The following is a 16559-nucleotide window of genomic DNA, read 5'->3' as shown; positions in this document are numbered from 1 at the left end:
GGCTACCAAGTTGCCTAAGGTAGGGTGAACTGACCCATATTGGAGCAGAACAGGTCAAAGTTTCCTTCCCAATAAATAGTGGAAGCAGGCCCTGAGTAACCCTAGATTAACAACCAGGATAGATGGGAAAACCTAATCTTTATTTTTAATAGAAGAAGGGAAAAGTTCTGCAAAGCCAGCATAATCAACTGTAACTGATAGTGTATGCAATATTCCACACCTAGTATTCCATTCCCCAGGAGGAAAAAAGATGGAGGATCCATTTTCTCCACTCTTCCCTAAGCAACTTTTAAAACTATGCCTTCCAACTGTGCCCATTTGGGCACTATCTATCCTCTAGCAAATTGGTTGATTTCTTATCTTAGTTTCTCCATACATTAAGGCAATACTACATAAACTATCACATCACCTAGCCAATTTTGAGAATATTTATATCCCAGTCTCAAGTGCAGCAGAAAGACCAACATGATCTCTTGAGAGCCTTTGTTTGCTACATAGAAATTTCCCACTTCAGTACTTAGAGGATTTGTGATTTCATCACTTTGGACATTTCATTAATATAGATTATAAACCAATACAACCACCACTACCCTTCTCTCAGAAAAAAAAATAATTAGAACAAAAATTATTTATCACCAAGTATCCACCCTTTTTTCAATGAGCCTCAGTTGGTTTGATTATCCCACTATTCAGGTGACAGCCATAATATGTTGCCTCTTGTCCCACATGATTAACTTTTCCAGCTTGGTGTAAGACCTGCCAGATAGATGGCCCAGTGGATAGAGCACTGGGCCTGAATCGGGAAGATTAGTCTTCCTGAGTTCAAATGTGGCCTCAGACATTTACTAGCTTTGTGATCTTGGTCAAGTCGCTTAACTTGTTTGCCTCTATTTCCTCATCTGTCAAATGAGCTCAAGAAGGAAATGACAAACTACTCCAGTATCTTTGCCAAGAAAGCCCTAAATCACAGAGTTGAACAAGACTGAAACAACTAAAAAACAACAAAAGACCCTCCAGACTTATGCCATAGCTTTCAAAAACCATACCACAGTAAGGTATAAAAGGAGGATTACTAAAAGATACATTAATAAATTTAAAAGCATTTAGTTATTAATTATAATAATTATCATAATGATTAATGTGTGTCCAAGAATGTATAAATATAGAAGCAAATCAATTCTTATTCTCAAAGAACTTACCTTGTAATAGAGGCTGATAAAATGTGGTTCTGTTACAGAGTACATGGCAACAACCCAAGGTCTTGAAAAACAAGAGGATTACAAAGCATACTTAAGTCTGTTTCTTAAATGTTTTTTGTCTTTATATCACAATTACTTTCTACCTCCCTTCAAAATTTATCTTCCTTTATGGTGGAGAAAAGCAAAATATTCAAAACTGACTTCCATTGACCTTAGATTAGTTTTTCAAAAGTCATGAAGTGTGAGTGGCTAGGTAACTCAGTGGATTGAGAGCCTAGAGATGGGAGTTCCTAGGTTCAAATTTAGCCTCACTTCCTAGTTGTATGGCCCTGGGCAACTTATTTAACCCCCATTGCCTAGCCCTTTCTGCTCTTCTGCCTTGGAACCAATACACAGTGTTGATTCTAAAATGGAAGGTATGGGGTGGGAGCATGGAGAGTCATGAAGTAATCCAAATGTCTGAAAATCCCAAAGATGATTGTCATAATTCCCCCCAAAGAAATTTCTGATTTCCTTGATTTGTTCAGTAAAGATAAGATGGGAACCCTAAGATGATTACATAATTTTTATCCTAAATAAAATATATATTTGGTTATTGTGTTGTCCCATTTAATTTTATATACATGGACATATATCAGAAAACCTTATAATGAATGCAGGTATAGAATTTATATTGTGTGATTAAATACCATGATTATACTAATTTCTTTATTTTTTTAAGGTTGGATATGAGGTGAGGCCTTTGATGAAGAATATAAATCCTTATCACAAACATTTCTTTAGGCAAATAAAATACATAATTTATTTCCCGGAAACATAACCTATAAGAAGTAATATAAATATAAATAAAGTGTGTTTCAAGTACATCTAGCCCTAAATATTTGGTTTGGCTATAAGTACTTGCTATCTACAATGCACTGCGATAAAAAGAGCTACAGTGACAAAACAATCCTTTTGTCTTTGTATTCCTGACACCTAGAACAAGACATTTCACAGAAGTAAACAGATCATTCGTATCTTTTTTGTTTTAATATAAATGAAAAGATCACCAAAAGGAAATAATACTCTAATAATTGAAAAACCAGAGCTGATCTCAGTGAACAGATAATGAATCATGTATCTTCTCTGGATAGAAACTAGGGTCTACTAAGGAAGAATGTTATGTTCATCATCAGTTCTGGTCACTGTCGGATATTTTTACTCACCTGTTTTTCATTGTTACAAAGGAAGTTTCCATTGGGGAAGAAGGTTGTAAAGGTGGAGTATTTCTAGAAATGGCTAATGTGAAAACAAAGGACATCAATATAACTGGATGTATCTCATCCTTTTAGAAAGTATGTTACAAGATTGTAACATTATTAGTCAAGGAGATATGGTCAGTTGTTGCTCCTTTTCTTTTGGTTGACATCTCAAAGAAATTTATCTGATGCTCTAGTATAGCATATGGACATTTGAGTTTGCTGTTTGATCTGGATTCCTTCCAAAATTTCAATCCAATATTTTCTATAGAAAAAAAAAATTTTTTATCTTTACCTTCTGTTTTGGAATCAATACTGTGTGTTCTAAGGCAGAAGAGTGGTAAGAGCTAGGCAGTAAGGGTCAAGTGACTTGCCAAGGGTCACACAGCTGGGAAGTGTCTGGGGCCAGATTTGAACCTAGGACCTCCCATCTCTAGGCCTGGCTCTCAATCCACTGAGCCACCCAGCTACCCCCTATAGAAAAATATTTAAAGATAATCGCTTAAAAAGATTGAATAACAGTTAAGAATGGGAGCAATGAGGTGGTAAAGTGGATAGAGCACTGGGCCTGGGATAGGTAGACCTGAATTCAAATGAAGCCTCAGACACTAGCTGCGTGACTCTGGGCAAATCACTTAGCCCTGTTTGCCTTGGTTTCCTCATCTGTAAAATGAACTAGAAAAGGAACTGGCAAATACTCCATTATCTTAGCCAAGAATACCCCAAGTAGGGTCACCAAGAGTTGGACACAACTGAAAAATGACTGATTTATAAAAAAAAAAATTTAAGGATCTTCTCAGTGAGGATTAGGACATTTTTCATAAGTTTTTACTGGATTCCTTAATTTGAGTTATTCCCAAATAATTTTCCAGCATCATTTAAAATGGATGGTCTTAATTGTACTCTTGTTTTTTAAAATTCCTTCATGTATCTTGAAATTAAGAGGATAAATCCTCACCTGATGCATTTAACTTTGTTAGCTTTTTCTAAGTTGCAAAAAAAGTTTCCCAAAAGAACCCAGTAAAAATAATTGCCTTAGTGTTGTAAGCTGCCACATCTTTGAAAACAAAAATTTTATTAGATCCAAAGATAATGAGAAATCCAAAATATGAAGGCATTAAGTACAGTGAGATGTTTATGAAGATCTATCAAGATTATACTGGCTGTTTGCCAAGCACTGTGCTAGGTGCCAGGGATACCAAAAATGAAACAATCTCTCCTCAACGAACTAACAAAGGAGACAGGTACACATATGTAGATTAAATACAAAGTATATATGCAATTAGCATTTGGAGAGATATGGAAAGATTTCAGGTTGATGGTGGTCCTCAAGCTTTATCCTGAGAGAATGAGGGATTCTATGAAGCCAGGAAAGTAAGGAGTGAGTTTAATAACTTATCCTGTAATGAAACACTGATATAGCTGAGATATATGGGACCAAAGCAAAACAGGTGGAAAGTGGGGATTGAAATAATGTAGTGTGTCATAAGACTCTTTGTTGCCAGCATTTTAGTGTGTTTTGAAAAGGTTGGACTGGAATTAAATTGGGGGAAAATATTTAAAGAAGAAAAATCTGTCCTCTTTAAAATTCTATTAAAATGCTTTCTGTTTTTGGTAATTTTATCATAACCTGTGGCTTGCTGTAGAACCCTGTCCTGCTAGCTCAGTTTCTCATTCTGCGCTTGATTTGTTTGCCTTCTTGTTCTACAATCACTTTGGCTGCTAGGGGCTTTAGAATGAAGTAAAGAGTTGGGGAGATAGGATCTTATATGACTGTTGCTCAGGACTTTTTTTCTCTCCCTTTTATAGAACGGAATACAGAGATACAAGAAGGGGGACTTTATAGCTTTTGGAATCACTACTCTTTCCCTTCTTTCAAAAAGTTACCCAAGAGCTATGATTATAACAGCAAAAACTAAATAGATGCCTCAAATTAGAAAAAATTGCTTCGTCTACTTTGTAGATAAATACCTAAGTTTGTGTTCTACTTATGGTAATATGCAGTTGAAAAAAATAATTGAAGAGACCAAATATCTGTCCTTTTTGTTTCAGAAAGGAGAGGATGAGTATGCCAATGTTGATGCCATTGTTGTTTCAGTAGGTGTTGATGAGGAGATTGTCTATGCCAAATCTACTGCCCTTCAGGTAACTAGATGGAGCCATCAAAAAAGGGATTAAGAGACTTTTTAGACCCAAGTACCATTGGCAGTTAAAACTTAAGTTAGGAGGGGGTGGGGATAAAAGGTAAGGAGGGGAGGGAGGAAAATGAGAATACTATCATCAAATTGTTTAGCTCTAAATGAAAAGATTAATAAAAAAGGAAGTCTTACTCTAATCATTGAAAAACCAACACTGATCCCAATGAACGGATTATGATTCATGTCATTTCTCTGGACAGAAATTAGGGTCTACTAAGGTACAACATTATGTTCATTATCAATCCTGTTTATACTGTCAGATAATTTTGCTCAACTGCTTTTCTTTGTTACAAAGGAAGTTTCCATTGGGGAAGGAAGAGTATTTCTAGAAATGACTAATGTGAAAACAAAGGACATCAACATAACTAGATAGGTCCTGTCCTTTTGGAAGGTATAAAGTGGCCTTGGTTACTGCTCTTGGCTCTCTTACTTATGACTTAACAAGTCTTTGGTTTCTATCTCTAAGTATCATGACTTTTTTACCTAGTTTCTTATCTTCTCCCATAGACATGGCTCTTTGGATATGAGCTAACTGATACTATTATGGTCTTCTGTGATGACAAGATCCTCTTCATGGCCAGCAAGAAAAAAGTAGAGTTCTTGAAACAAATTGCTAACACCAAGGGTAATGAAAATGCAAATGGTGCTCCTGCCATTACACTGCTGGTTAGAGAAAAAGTAAGAAATTTACAGGATTTATTGCAAGCACTTATGTATTTAACATACTGACAGTGATATCAACAGAAACTATAAGGATTTTGAAGTAATTCAAAGAGAGAGTGTGTTAGGATATGGCATTAAATTCAGAGCTTCATTATCTAAATATTCCCAATTCTTTCAAATCTATTTTGTTGTTGTTTACATTAGAAATCTTTTCAGTACCTTTCCACTTTTAATCATTTTCTTTCTTCATCTATTATTCATTTGTAGTAATAACCCTATTTTATTCATGAATGGTAAACCATTAAACTCTTATATGGTAACAAATCAACTTAGTCATAGCTATCATTAGGGAATGTGTACTGTTATTTCTCTTTCCCTTTAGTTTAGCTAAATCAAGTCTCCTATAGAGAAATTGATGCTGAGTCCAAGTTTTTATAGTTTAGCTAAATGCATTATATCTAAGAACTGTAAAAAAAAAATATAATTTGTAGACATTAATAAACATCTTCCTTTTGGTGCTACTAGAATGAAAGTAACAAAGGCAACTTTGACAAAATGATCGAAGCCATTAAAGAGAGCAAGAGTGGCAAGAAGATTGGCGTATTCAGCAAAGACAAATTTCCTGGAGAGTTCATGAAGAGTTGGAATGACTGCATTAACAGAGAGGGCTTTGAAAAAGTAAGAAAATTGATGGAGAGACTAGAAACAGTGGGGTTAAGAAAGCTGAAAATATGAAGATGGTTATATAATAGTAATATGAGAAGTAAATTAATTTCTCAAGCAGTAAAGTACTCTTTAAGTTTTCAGGAAATGGGGTTCTTATGCTTTTTGATCAAAATAAAATTAATATTTGGGAACCTCAAAAATACCAGAAAATTATATTGAACAAGCAATCAAGACTGTCTTCCATAGGCAGGCTCAAGTCCTTAAGATGACATGTTTCCTTCATCCCCAACTTTTTTTTTTTAACTCTAGAGAGTCAATTTATGAGTTATAGGTCATTCATACATATTTCCCTGGTATAGTTTGACAAAGATTTTTTTTTTCTGGCTGTTTTTGGAAGTTTTTCTAATCAGAAGAGAAAAATATTTGTGACAACTGGTTATTCAAGGAAGTTAATTTTTTTTCTTGTCACTGCTAACCCAAGTTTAGATTCTTCCAACAAATGTTTGAACATTTAGTGTAAAAAAGAAGCTGTGCTAAGTTTGTTGCTTTTAAAGGCTCATAGCTCTAGATGTGAGATCAAAACATAGTCCTTGCCCTCACAGATCTTATTATCTAGATGTATCTCATTAATAGTTCTCTTATTTCAGGTTACATGTTCCTTTGTTCCCAGATCGATATCAGTGCAGTTGTGGCATATACCATTGCTGTAAAAGAGGATGGAGAGCTTACTTTGATGAAGAAGGCAGCTAATATCACCTCTGAAGTCTTCAACAAATTCTTCAAGGAAAGAGTCATGGAGATTGTTGATGCAGATGAGGTAACTAGGGAAGAAATACCTCAAATGCGCTTGTCTTTTTTCTTTTCTTTCTTTTTTTTTTTAAATAAATAAATGAGCAGGGGGTAGCTGGGTTGCTCTGGATTGAGAACCAGGCCTAGAGACAGGGGGTCCTAGGTTCAAATTTGGCCTCAGACACTTCCAGCTATGTGACCCTGGACAAGTCACTTAACCTCTAACACACACACACACCATTACCATGTATTGATTCTAAGAAGAGAGGTAAGAGTTTTAAAAATAAATGAGCAGAAATCTCAAATACTAAAAGGGAGGGTATTTTGCTACAACTTTCTAAGAAAAAAAGCACTTTTTCCTCCCCAATTCTTTATCTTACCAAGTCATTCTTGCAAATAATTTATTTTGTCTATAATACTGCTTAAAAGCTCCCTAATACAGTAGAACTAGGTGAAGTTAAAACTAAAATCATGTAACCCTAGGAATAGAGGGTGATTGTATATTAATTTTGAATAGAAAAATTTCTTGGAAACAACTTTGATCTTTTGATAGTGGTATATAAATGAGAAAATGTTTTATACCAATGAGCTTTTAATATATCTATGAGTTCCAGATATTTAAACTGTATTTTCTTGGGTTTTTTAAGTGTGTTTTTAAAAAAATCCAGAATTTAAGCCCATGCCATCATGTTATATACTACTACACCATTAGGCCCTTCTTCCTCCTCCCCTCCCCCGAGATACTAAAAGACCAAATAAGCAGGATACCCTTTATACCTACCTTCTTGTATATATTTATAGAAAGTTCGTCACAGCAAATTGGCTGAGTCTGTGGAGAAAGCCATCGAAGAAAAGAAGTACCTGGCTGGAGCAGACCCATCTACAGTGGAGATGTGTTATCCTCCCATTATCCAGAGTGGTGGCAACTATAATCTCAAGTTCAGTGTAGTTAGGTAAGCAGTATCCTTCCAGTTACTGTTATTAACATCCTTACAACAGTAAATACCCTCATAACTACAGCTATCAACCAGTTCCCCTAGTCTGAGAGAATTATGTTCCTTTTGGTTCACAGTAGACTGTAAGATAACTTGCTCATCATAGCCATATTGCTGGACTCAATAAGTATATTCTAGTCAATATATTTCCTGCTTCTTAGAGCACTGTAAATCATACTAGCACTTTCACAGTTAGTTTTTATCCTGTACTTTAAGCCATTCTGCTTTGAATAAGAATCAAGGAATATATTGACCCTATATATTATATACTATGGGTACTAAATATTTTTGCTGGCTTCAATACTATCATGGTTTTCTATCTTGGGTCTCAAGTGACAAGAACCACATGCATTTTGGGGCCATCACCTGTGCCATGGGTATTCGCTTCAAATCCTACTGCTCCAATCTCGTACGTACCCTGATGGTAGATCCTCCCCAGGAAGTCCAGGAGAATTACAACTTTTTGCTCCAGCTACAGGAAGAGCTGCTGAAGGAGCTGAGACATGGTGAGATTCCTGCAAAAAAAATAGACTAAAAGTAACTGTACAGAAACATAGACTATGTCTTTTCATATCCTTAAGTCTCCACTAGACAAACTGGTTTCTGGTTTTAATGACTGGAAGAGTAGATAGCACATTTAAAATACTTAATCTGTTTTGTAAATGGTTGAGAGGTTTTTCATTTTTTTTTTTTAGAAATAGCCTTTTAATTCCCACTTTCCACTTTTCTAGAAACTATACATTGCTCTCAGAAAACCTTCATTTTTCCCTTAACTAGTTTTCTGCTGACCTACCATTCCAAATCTACCCTTTAAATTCCTCAATTCTCTTTGTTTAAGCTTAGAAATCTTCTAATGGAAATTCAAGAGGATACAGTTCTCACATAAGAAGAAATGGAGCATTTATGGGAGAAAATCTTAAATTATTCTCTTCGTTTATGTCTGAAATAAATCAGAATCGATCCAAGACTGACCTAGATACTTTGATAATTCAGAAAGTAGCTACTGGATGAATAGACCTGTGATTATACACCATCTCTAGTTTTTTGTTCAACTGTTGTTGCTAAATGCCTCCTGACTTTACTGTTCTAAGAAGGACTGAGAAAATCCTAGTCAAGACCACATTCATAACTTGAATTAGGTCTCAGTTATCATTTCATTAAGCTAAATGAGAATACTTAGTATGAAAATACTCAATCACCCACAACCTGGATAGGTAGGAAAAAGAGAGGCTATGCTAACCTGATTGTAAAAATCGTACTTGCAACATTTCAGATTTTATAGTTTAGTACAGTGCTAGCCAGCTAACTCCTACTAGCCCAACTTAGATTTGGCCTTCATTCCTAAGACTGAAAAGTAAGTAAAACAAAAGTTTGTAATGTAAGATTTTATACTTTTTGGAAGTCAGTTGGAAACACAGGACAGCTTTGAAAGTTCCATATTGAAAGCATTTTATACTTAAAAGGAAGAGATTCGCAGTTTTCCATAGAATCATTTTTCTCTGTTATGTTTTATGTATACAGAAATACTAGATTTATTTGGTGTTTGTTGGATTTGGAATTTTTCCTAGTTGTGACCCAAAAAAGAATTCTTTGAAAGTCCTATATTCTTAGATTTCTCTCCTTTCACTTGCTTTTGGCTACAGGTGTAAAACTATGTGAAGTATACAATTCTGTCATGGATATGGTCAAGAAACAAAAACCAGACCTTCTGAATAAAATCACCAAAAATCTTGGGTAAGAGATTTTGTAAGACACAAATATAACTTTAAATTAAAGCTCTACTGTGGGCAGTAACTAATAGAATCATCCTTTTAGGCCAATTATGACCAGCAGAAATAATTTCAGGGGGCCCTTCACACTGTATTCTAAGCAGTACCCTGTAGAAAATATTCAGTTAAGTTCTACTTTTGAAAAATTCTAGGCAATCTTCTTAGATGAAAGCCATTCCAGGGTACATACTTGTTCTTCCTGGGCCTCTGAAAGATGAGAAGAAATGTGTCAGGCTGTACCAAGTGCTGGCTCAGTTGGCTGCCAGGGCTTGAAAATCCAGTTACCAGCTTGTCACAACTGGATCGTGTGGCCTAGTTATGGGTGAGTGAAGTGGAGCTTAGTCTACCTTCATGGCCATTCTAGTAGTATACCCCTAACAGTTTCTAAGAGTCAAACTGGGTATGGGTTTGGGTATATGTGGATGACAGAAAGATTGCACTCCTGACTGACTTTGATTTTTGGACAAGTATAGTGAAATCTAAATGTTTCAAAGGATGAGCACTGGGAAGCAAAATGGGGCTGGGGTGGTAGGGGTTCGAGGCTTGATAGCTAGAAAGATAGAAAAGGTACTTAATTTAGGTTTGGGGGTTTTTTTGTTTGTTTTTTGCCATCATTGGACTAAACACGAAGAGCCTAAAGGCTGTGAATCCTAATCCCACGTCATAGCCAATCGATGACGAATGTGGACAAATCACATGATAATGTTTATGGTTCTGTCCCTATTTGTAGAAAAACTAAGGATAATGTTCTGTTAGTACCCACATTGTGAAAGAGTTATAAGAACTGTCATGCCCTTTGTACTTTGCCAAATATTCCATATTTAGGTATTTTCAGTTTGTGTCCATTTCTGACTTTACTTCTTTTATAGGTTTGCAATGGGAATTGAATTCCGTGAAGGATCCTTGGTAATCAATAGTAAAAATCAGTACAAGTTGAAAAAAGGTGAGGCAATACAAGATGATGGTTCCTTCTAAAAATATCTTCCTTTGTTCCATTTCCTTTATTCTCTACAACATATTTGTTCTTCATCCATCCAAATTTCTGCCTTTTTAGGGATGGTTTTTAGCATCAATATGGGATTCTCAGACCTAACTAACAAGGAAGGAAAGAAGCCAGAAGAGAAAACCTATGCCCTCTTCATTGGTGACACAGTTCTTGTTGATGAGGTGAATGTTAACCATTTAAGCCTTTGGTGTTCAACAACTTAGAAGCAAATTTCAGTTAGATCTTTTGTGGTGGGTGAAATCTGAAATAACTGAGGAATCAAAGGTTTGAGCTTACAGATTTATTAAACAATGTGTGCCAATTGCATGAGAAATCAGGACTAGGTCTCCTTGGCTTGGCACTAAACTCTGAATATAGGAGAAGACAGATTTTTGTGCAAGTAAAAAAAAAATTAACAGGATATAAACCAGGATACAAGATTAGGTAACATGATTTCTAATTGGTGGAGAAATTAGTGATTTTCCGTTTGCAAGAGGGAGAGCAAACAGGTACAATTCTCTGAAATAAAAAAAAAAAGATATTTGATCTGTGTTGAATTAAATTAAAAAGAGGGGAGGACCATAACTGATTGACCAGTACAAGGCCAATTTTCAGATTAGACATATGAGTTCCTTGAGATGTATAATTGTAAGAAAATTCCTTGTTATCAGTCTTTGAATGTGACTGGGTTTCTAGTCAGCATAATCTAGGTCCTTGGTTAAGGGCTAGAGGTGCTCTAGCTTCCCAGCCCCACAGGGTTTTGGTTCAAACAATGCAATAAAGTTTTCTCAAGAGACAGAAATTTAACTAGACCCATAATTGAATAGAAAGGGAACTGAGCTAGATCCAGAATTGAGTCAAAAAAATCAATGCAGTTCATACAGTTCTCTTTCCACATTTTTGTAATCATTGGGAATAAATTCTTAGTCAACATCGAAGGGAAAGTGCTCATAACTAATATCAAAGGAGTAATTTGAACCAATATTAAGTAAATTGGCTCTAGGGCCACACCGAATCAAATAGTTCAACAACTATCAAGCATCTACTGTGCATCAGATACCATGAATACATAGGCACAAACATAACAACCTCTGTCCCAAATGAATTTGCATTCTTGATAATCCATTTCTAGAGAAGGAAAACTAATATTCCTTAAATATTTATTGAGTCATCACTAAGTACAAAGCATTACTTATCGTGGCAAGTTGGAAGAAGAAAATTGTGTTATTATCTTTGGCAATATATGATTCTTGCTCCTTATCCTAGGATGGTCCAGCTGTTGTCCTCACATCTGTCAAGAAAAAAGTGAAGAATGTGGGCATATTCTTAAAGGTAAGACACTACAAGGAAATCTCATGTATATTTTTTTCAGGTCTATATTTTATCAAAGTCATGCATGTAGTCTGCTTCAGTATATATGCTTTTGTTCATAAAAGGTAGAATATAATCTATTGTCTATTCAAAAATAATTGGGGGTTTTTAATAGCAACCCAAAATGAATCCTCTCCCCAACTTTTCCCCAAATAAGCTAGTTAATAAACTTTATTCTTAATATGAAGAATAATTATGACTAATCAGTTTTGTTCATTTCAATAGGAATATTGACATTTAAAAGACAAAAGCTTTAAGATCCATGAGATTTTATTGACTGGTAATGTTTTAATTCTCAATCCAGGGTTATAGCATTGATTATGGTACTCGACTTCAATTAGACCAGTTTCATAAAAGAATTTACTTTTGTCCATTCTCCAATTGATGAAATGGGCAAGGGACATGAATAGGCAGTTTTCAGCCAAAGAAATCAAAACTTTTAATAAGCACATGAAGAAGTGTTCTAAATCTCTGATAATCAGAGAGATGCAAATCAAAACAACTCTGAGGTATCACCTCACACCTAGCAGATTGGCTAACATGACAGCTATGGAAAGTAATGAATGCTGGAGGGGATGTGGCAAAGTGGGGACATTAATTCATTGCTGGTGGAGTTGTGAATTGATCCAACCATTCTGGAGGGCAATTTGGAACTATGCCCAAAGGGCACTAAAAAGACTGTCTGCCCTTTGATCCAGCCATAGCACTGCTGGGTTTGTACCCCAAAGAGATAATAAGGAAGAAGACTTGTACAAGAATATTCATAGCTGTGCTCTTTGTGGTGGCAAAAAATTAGAATATGAGAGGATGTCCTTCAATTGGAGAATGGCTGAACAAATTGTGGTATATGTTGGTAATGGAATACTATTGTACTAAAAGGAATAATAAAGTGGAGGAATTCCATGGAGACTGGAATGACCTCCAGGAAGTAATGCAGAGTGAGAGGAGCAGAGCCAGGAGAACATTTTACACAGAGTTTGATACACTGTGGTACAATTGAACGTAATGGACTTCTCCATTGGTTTCAATGCAATGTCCCTGAACAACATGCAGGGATCAAGGAGAAAAAAAACACACTACCCACAAGCAGAGAACAAACAGTGGAAGTTAAAACACCGAGGAAGGACAACAGCTTGACTACAGGGGTGGAGGGGATGTGATCGAGGAGAGACTTTGAATGAACACCCTAATACGGAAACCAGTAGCATGGAAATGGGCTTGGGTTGAGGATGCATGTGAAACCCAGAGGAATCATGCATCACCAGTGGGAGGGATGGGTGGGTGGGGCGGGGGGGGGGGGGGTCTTTGTTTCTATTGAATAATGACCAAATAAAATAACGCTTTTAAAAAAAGAATTTACTTTTGTGGAAATGAGCAGATCCAGACATTACTGAGTGTTTGGCCATAAAACAAGTGGTTAGGTACTATTGGTTTGCTAATTCACATACTTAAATAAAAATATTTTTTGCTAAAAATCTCAAGCAGGTTGTATTTGACCAGGGGTCATATTTTCTATGCCAAGGGTATAGGAAGAACAAGTTATAAGTTGGAGTGCTGTTTTGTTCTAATGTGGAAAACTCAATTTTCTCATGTGTATGTGTGGATTTTTGACCATAGAATGAGGATGAAGAAGAAGAGGAAGAGGAAAAAGATGAGGCTGAGGACCTTTTGGGACGTGGTTCAAGAGCAGCCTTGCTTACAGAGAGAACACGAGTAGGTCTCCCGCTTTATGAATCACTTACATCTTTTGCCTATGAGTTTTTACATATTTTAGTAACTTGGGTTTATTCCTCTCCTTAGAATGAGATGACTGCAGAAGAGAAGAGGAGAGCACATCAAAAGGAATTGGCCACACAGCTAAATGAGGAAGCCAAAAGACGTTTGACAGAACAGAAGGGAGAACAGCAGATTCAGAAGTAAGGAGCTTGCTGACAACTACAGAGATATTGAGCCCCAAGATTTCTAGAAGTTAATCAATGTTCACTTTCATTGTTCCTGTCATAGAGCTCGAAAATCTAATGTATCCTACAAGAACCCGTCTCTGATGCCTAAGGAACCACATATCCGTGAAATGAAGATTTATATTGATAAGAAATATGAGACTGTAATAATGCCTGTGTTTGGCATTGCAACACCCTTCCACATTGCCACAATCAAGGTAATTAACCACACTATACTAGACCAGGTGTCATCTAAAAATCCTTTATATACCATTGTCTACTGTTTATGACTGTTGCTTCACATTAGCCCTATTCTTTGTTGCCCTATCTTTTTTTAATGCACTTTTCCTATTTTATTCAGTATCTGCTTCATGCTTCTATTATTATTTCCCTCCCCTTTTCACATAAAAAAATGAATGTTTCAAGTCAGTCTTTTCAGTAATAGATTCATCTGCCTGGTGTTTCATTTGTGTTTAATTCACCCTCAGTACATTTTGAATCTTCTACAAACACATAAAGACAAAGGGAACTTAAGGTAGAGTATAACTCAATTCAGGTTTTTCTTATGGGGGAGATAAATTTAAAGAAGTGGTCTCTGCTCTCAGAATTAGGTGATAATTTAGTAGCAGAATATGACACACACAGAGGAGGCATGTAATTTTAATTTGACTTCAGTATAAAATATGTATAAAATAAAGCAAAAAATAAAGAGTTGGATATTGTGAGGAATTCTAAATGTAAAGTTGAATTTGAACTTTAATTCTGTAAGACACAGGGAATCTTTAAAGTACATAATAATATTATCAGATTTGTGCTCAAGGAAGACTAATTTGGCAGTGATGCAAATGATCAATTAATTATAGAACAGAGCAATTAGAATCTGGAGGTTTATTTTGTGTCTACTACAGTAGTTTAGATGACTAGTGTTGGTGACATAAGCAGAAATAGTAAAAAGTCAAAAGGATCAGTTTTGAGGATCCCGTTCCTAATTACATGAAGATGGACTAGGCATGGTTGCAAGTACCTATAATCTTGGCTATCAAGACAGCTGAGGCTGGTGGATCTCTTGAGAGTTAACCAGTGCTAACTAGTGATATATTGAGGAAGGAAAGGTGTAGTACACAATATGTGAAGTGTCGGTTAAGGTATGGGAATGATTATGACTGCATGTTTGAAAGAAGTTCTCAGAGTGATAAAATCTCAGAACTTTTGGTGTATTGCCAATTTTAAAGTACAAGCGAGGCATTCAGGTAAAGAGAGTCTCTGAACAACTAGAAATATGAATTTGAAGTTCAGGGAGAGCTCAATAAAGGACTCAAAGATTTGGGAATTATCTATGTAAAAATAGTCATTGACAACATGGGAGAAAATGAGATTACCAAAGAAGGGGTTCTCTTGTAGAGCAGACAGAAATCTTAAAGAATATCCATTTTAAAGATATGAGACAGGGCAGCTGGGAGATGAGAGGTCCTAGGTTCAAATTTGGCCTCAGTCACTTCCTAGCTGTATGACCCTGGGTAAGTCACTTAACCTACATTGCCTAACCCTTACCACTCTTCTGCCTTGGAACCAATACTGTGTATTGGTTCCAAGACAGAAGGTAAGGGTTTAAAACTAATTAATTAATTAATTAATTGCTTGATTAATTTAAAAAAATAAAAGTGAGAAAGAACAGGTTATCAGTGAGATTTTTTTAAATGATATATTAATAAAGAAGAGCCAAAAGAAAAAATATGCAGAAGCAGGTAGTAAGGTAGCTCAGTGGATTGAGAGCCAGGTCTTGAGTTCGGATCTGGCCTCAGACATTTCCTAGGTGTATGAACCTGGGAAAGTCAACTAACCCCCATTGCCTCACCTATATTTATACAGGAGAAAGTGACTAAACAATTTTAAATTAGGTGAAGGGGGAAAGGATGAAAACTTAAGAAAGTTCATTGGACTTTGTGATTTTAAGGTTACTATTCACCTATGAAAGATACTTCTGGTTGGACTAAAAGCCATATTACAAGGTTATTGAGAAAGTAGATGGGGTAATTATATACAACTTTTTCCAAATAATTGTCTGTGAAAAGGAGAGGCCAGGGTAATGTCTAGATGGAAAAGAAATCTTTTTTGTTTTTTGTCTTCCCTTTGTTTGAATAGAATATCAGTATGTCTGTGGAAGGAGACTATACCTACTTGCGAATCAACTTTTATTGCCCAGGCAGTGCTCTGGGTAGGAATGAAGGCAACATTTTCCCCAATCCAGAGGCTACATTTGTCAAGGAAATGTGAGTCTCAAGACATCACTTATCCCAAGATCCCTGCTGGATGAAATGTGACAACTCTATCCTGGGTTCTCTTTTTCTAGCAAACTCCTTATTTCATTTGTATAGTGTTCTAAGGAAGAGACAGAGGTATATAGTCAGTGTGATTATAAACCCTTACAACCCACTAAAGAGAGGCTAAATCTCAGGTCCCTCCCCCAAATAAGTTAGTGACTGCCAAGATGGATTGTTTCCTTGACTAAGATATAATGGGGTAAATTTGGAGTGTTGTGCCTGGCTTAAAGGGGATATATTAGTAATATCTCTCCTTTGATTAGATTAACCATTTATAGATCTATCCCTTTTGAAGAGCAGAAGAAATCTATGCTATGAACTTACTCTTCAGTGTGATCCCTTTCCTGTCTTGAGACATAAACCTAAACATATAGGTCTTGAGTATAGTAACAGGTTCACTAGCTTGATAAGCACCTCCAAGCATA

General features: G+C 35.9%; 1 protein-coding gene across 1 annotated transcript in view; it reads left to right on the top strand.

The window, feature by feature from the left end:
- SUPT16H (SPT16 homolog, facilitates chromatin remodeling subunit) overlaps nucleotides 1-16559 on the top strand; it is a 28411-nt gene that overhangs the window by 3613 nt on the left and 8239 nt on the right. Inside the window, exons 2-15 of the mRNA XM_001368886.5 lie at nucleotides 4490-4582; nucleotides 5143-5313; nucleotides 5824-5976; nucleotides 6635-6781; nucleotides 7555-7706; nucleotides 8082-8254; nucleotides 9392-9482; nucleotides 10387-10460; nucleotides 10572-10684; nucleotides 11769-11834; nucleotides 13491-13586; nucleotides 13674-13789; nucleotides 13878-14031; nucleotides 15956-16083. Of these exons, the coding sequence (XP_001368923.1) occupies nucleotides 4490-4582; nucleotides 5143-5313; nucleotides 5824-5976; nucleotides 6635-6781; nucleotides 7555-7706; nucleotides 8082-8254; nucleotides 9392-9482; nucleotides 10387-10460; nucleotides 10572-10684; nucleotides 11769-11834; nucleotides 13491-13586; nucleotides 13674-13789; nucleotides 13878-14031; nucleotides 15956-16083 (1727 nt within the window). The remainder of the gene's footprint in view (nucleotides 1-4489; nucleotides 4583-5142; nucleotides 5314-5823; nucleotides 5977-6634; nucleotides 6782-7554; nucleotides 7707-8081; nucleotides 8255-9391; nucleotides 9483-10386; nucleotides 10461-10571; nucleotides 10685-11768; nucleotides 11835-13490; nucleotides 13587-13673; nucleotides 13790-13877; nucleotides 14032-15955; nucleotides 16084-16559) is intronic.

Source organism: Monodelphis domestica, chromosome 1 (genome assembly GCF_027887165.1).
Source record: "Monodelphis domestica isolate mMonDom1 chromosome 1, mMonDom1.pri, whole genome shotgun sequence".
Classification (NCBI taxonomy): Eukaryota; Metazoa; Chordata; class Mammalia; order Didelphimorphia; family Didelphidae; genus Monodelphis; species Monodelphis domestica.
The sequence above is the reverse complement of the archived record's forward strand: the minus strand, read 5'-3'. Positions and strand labels throughout refer to the sequence as shown.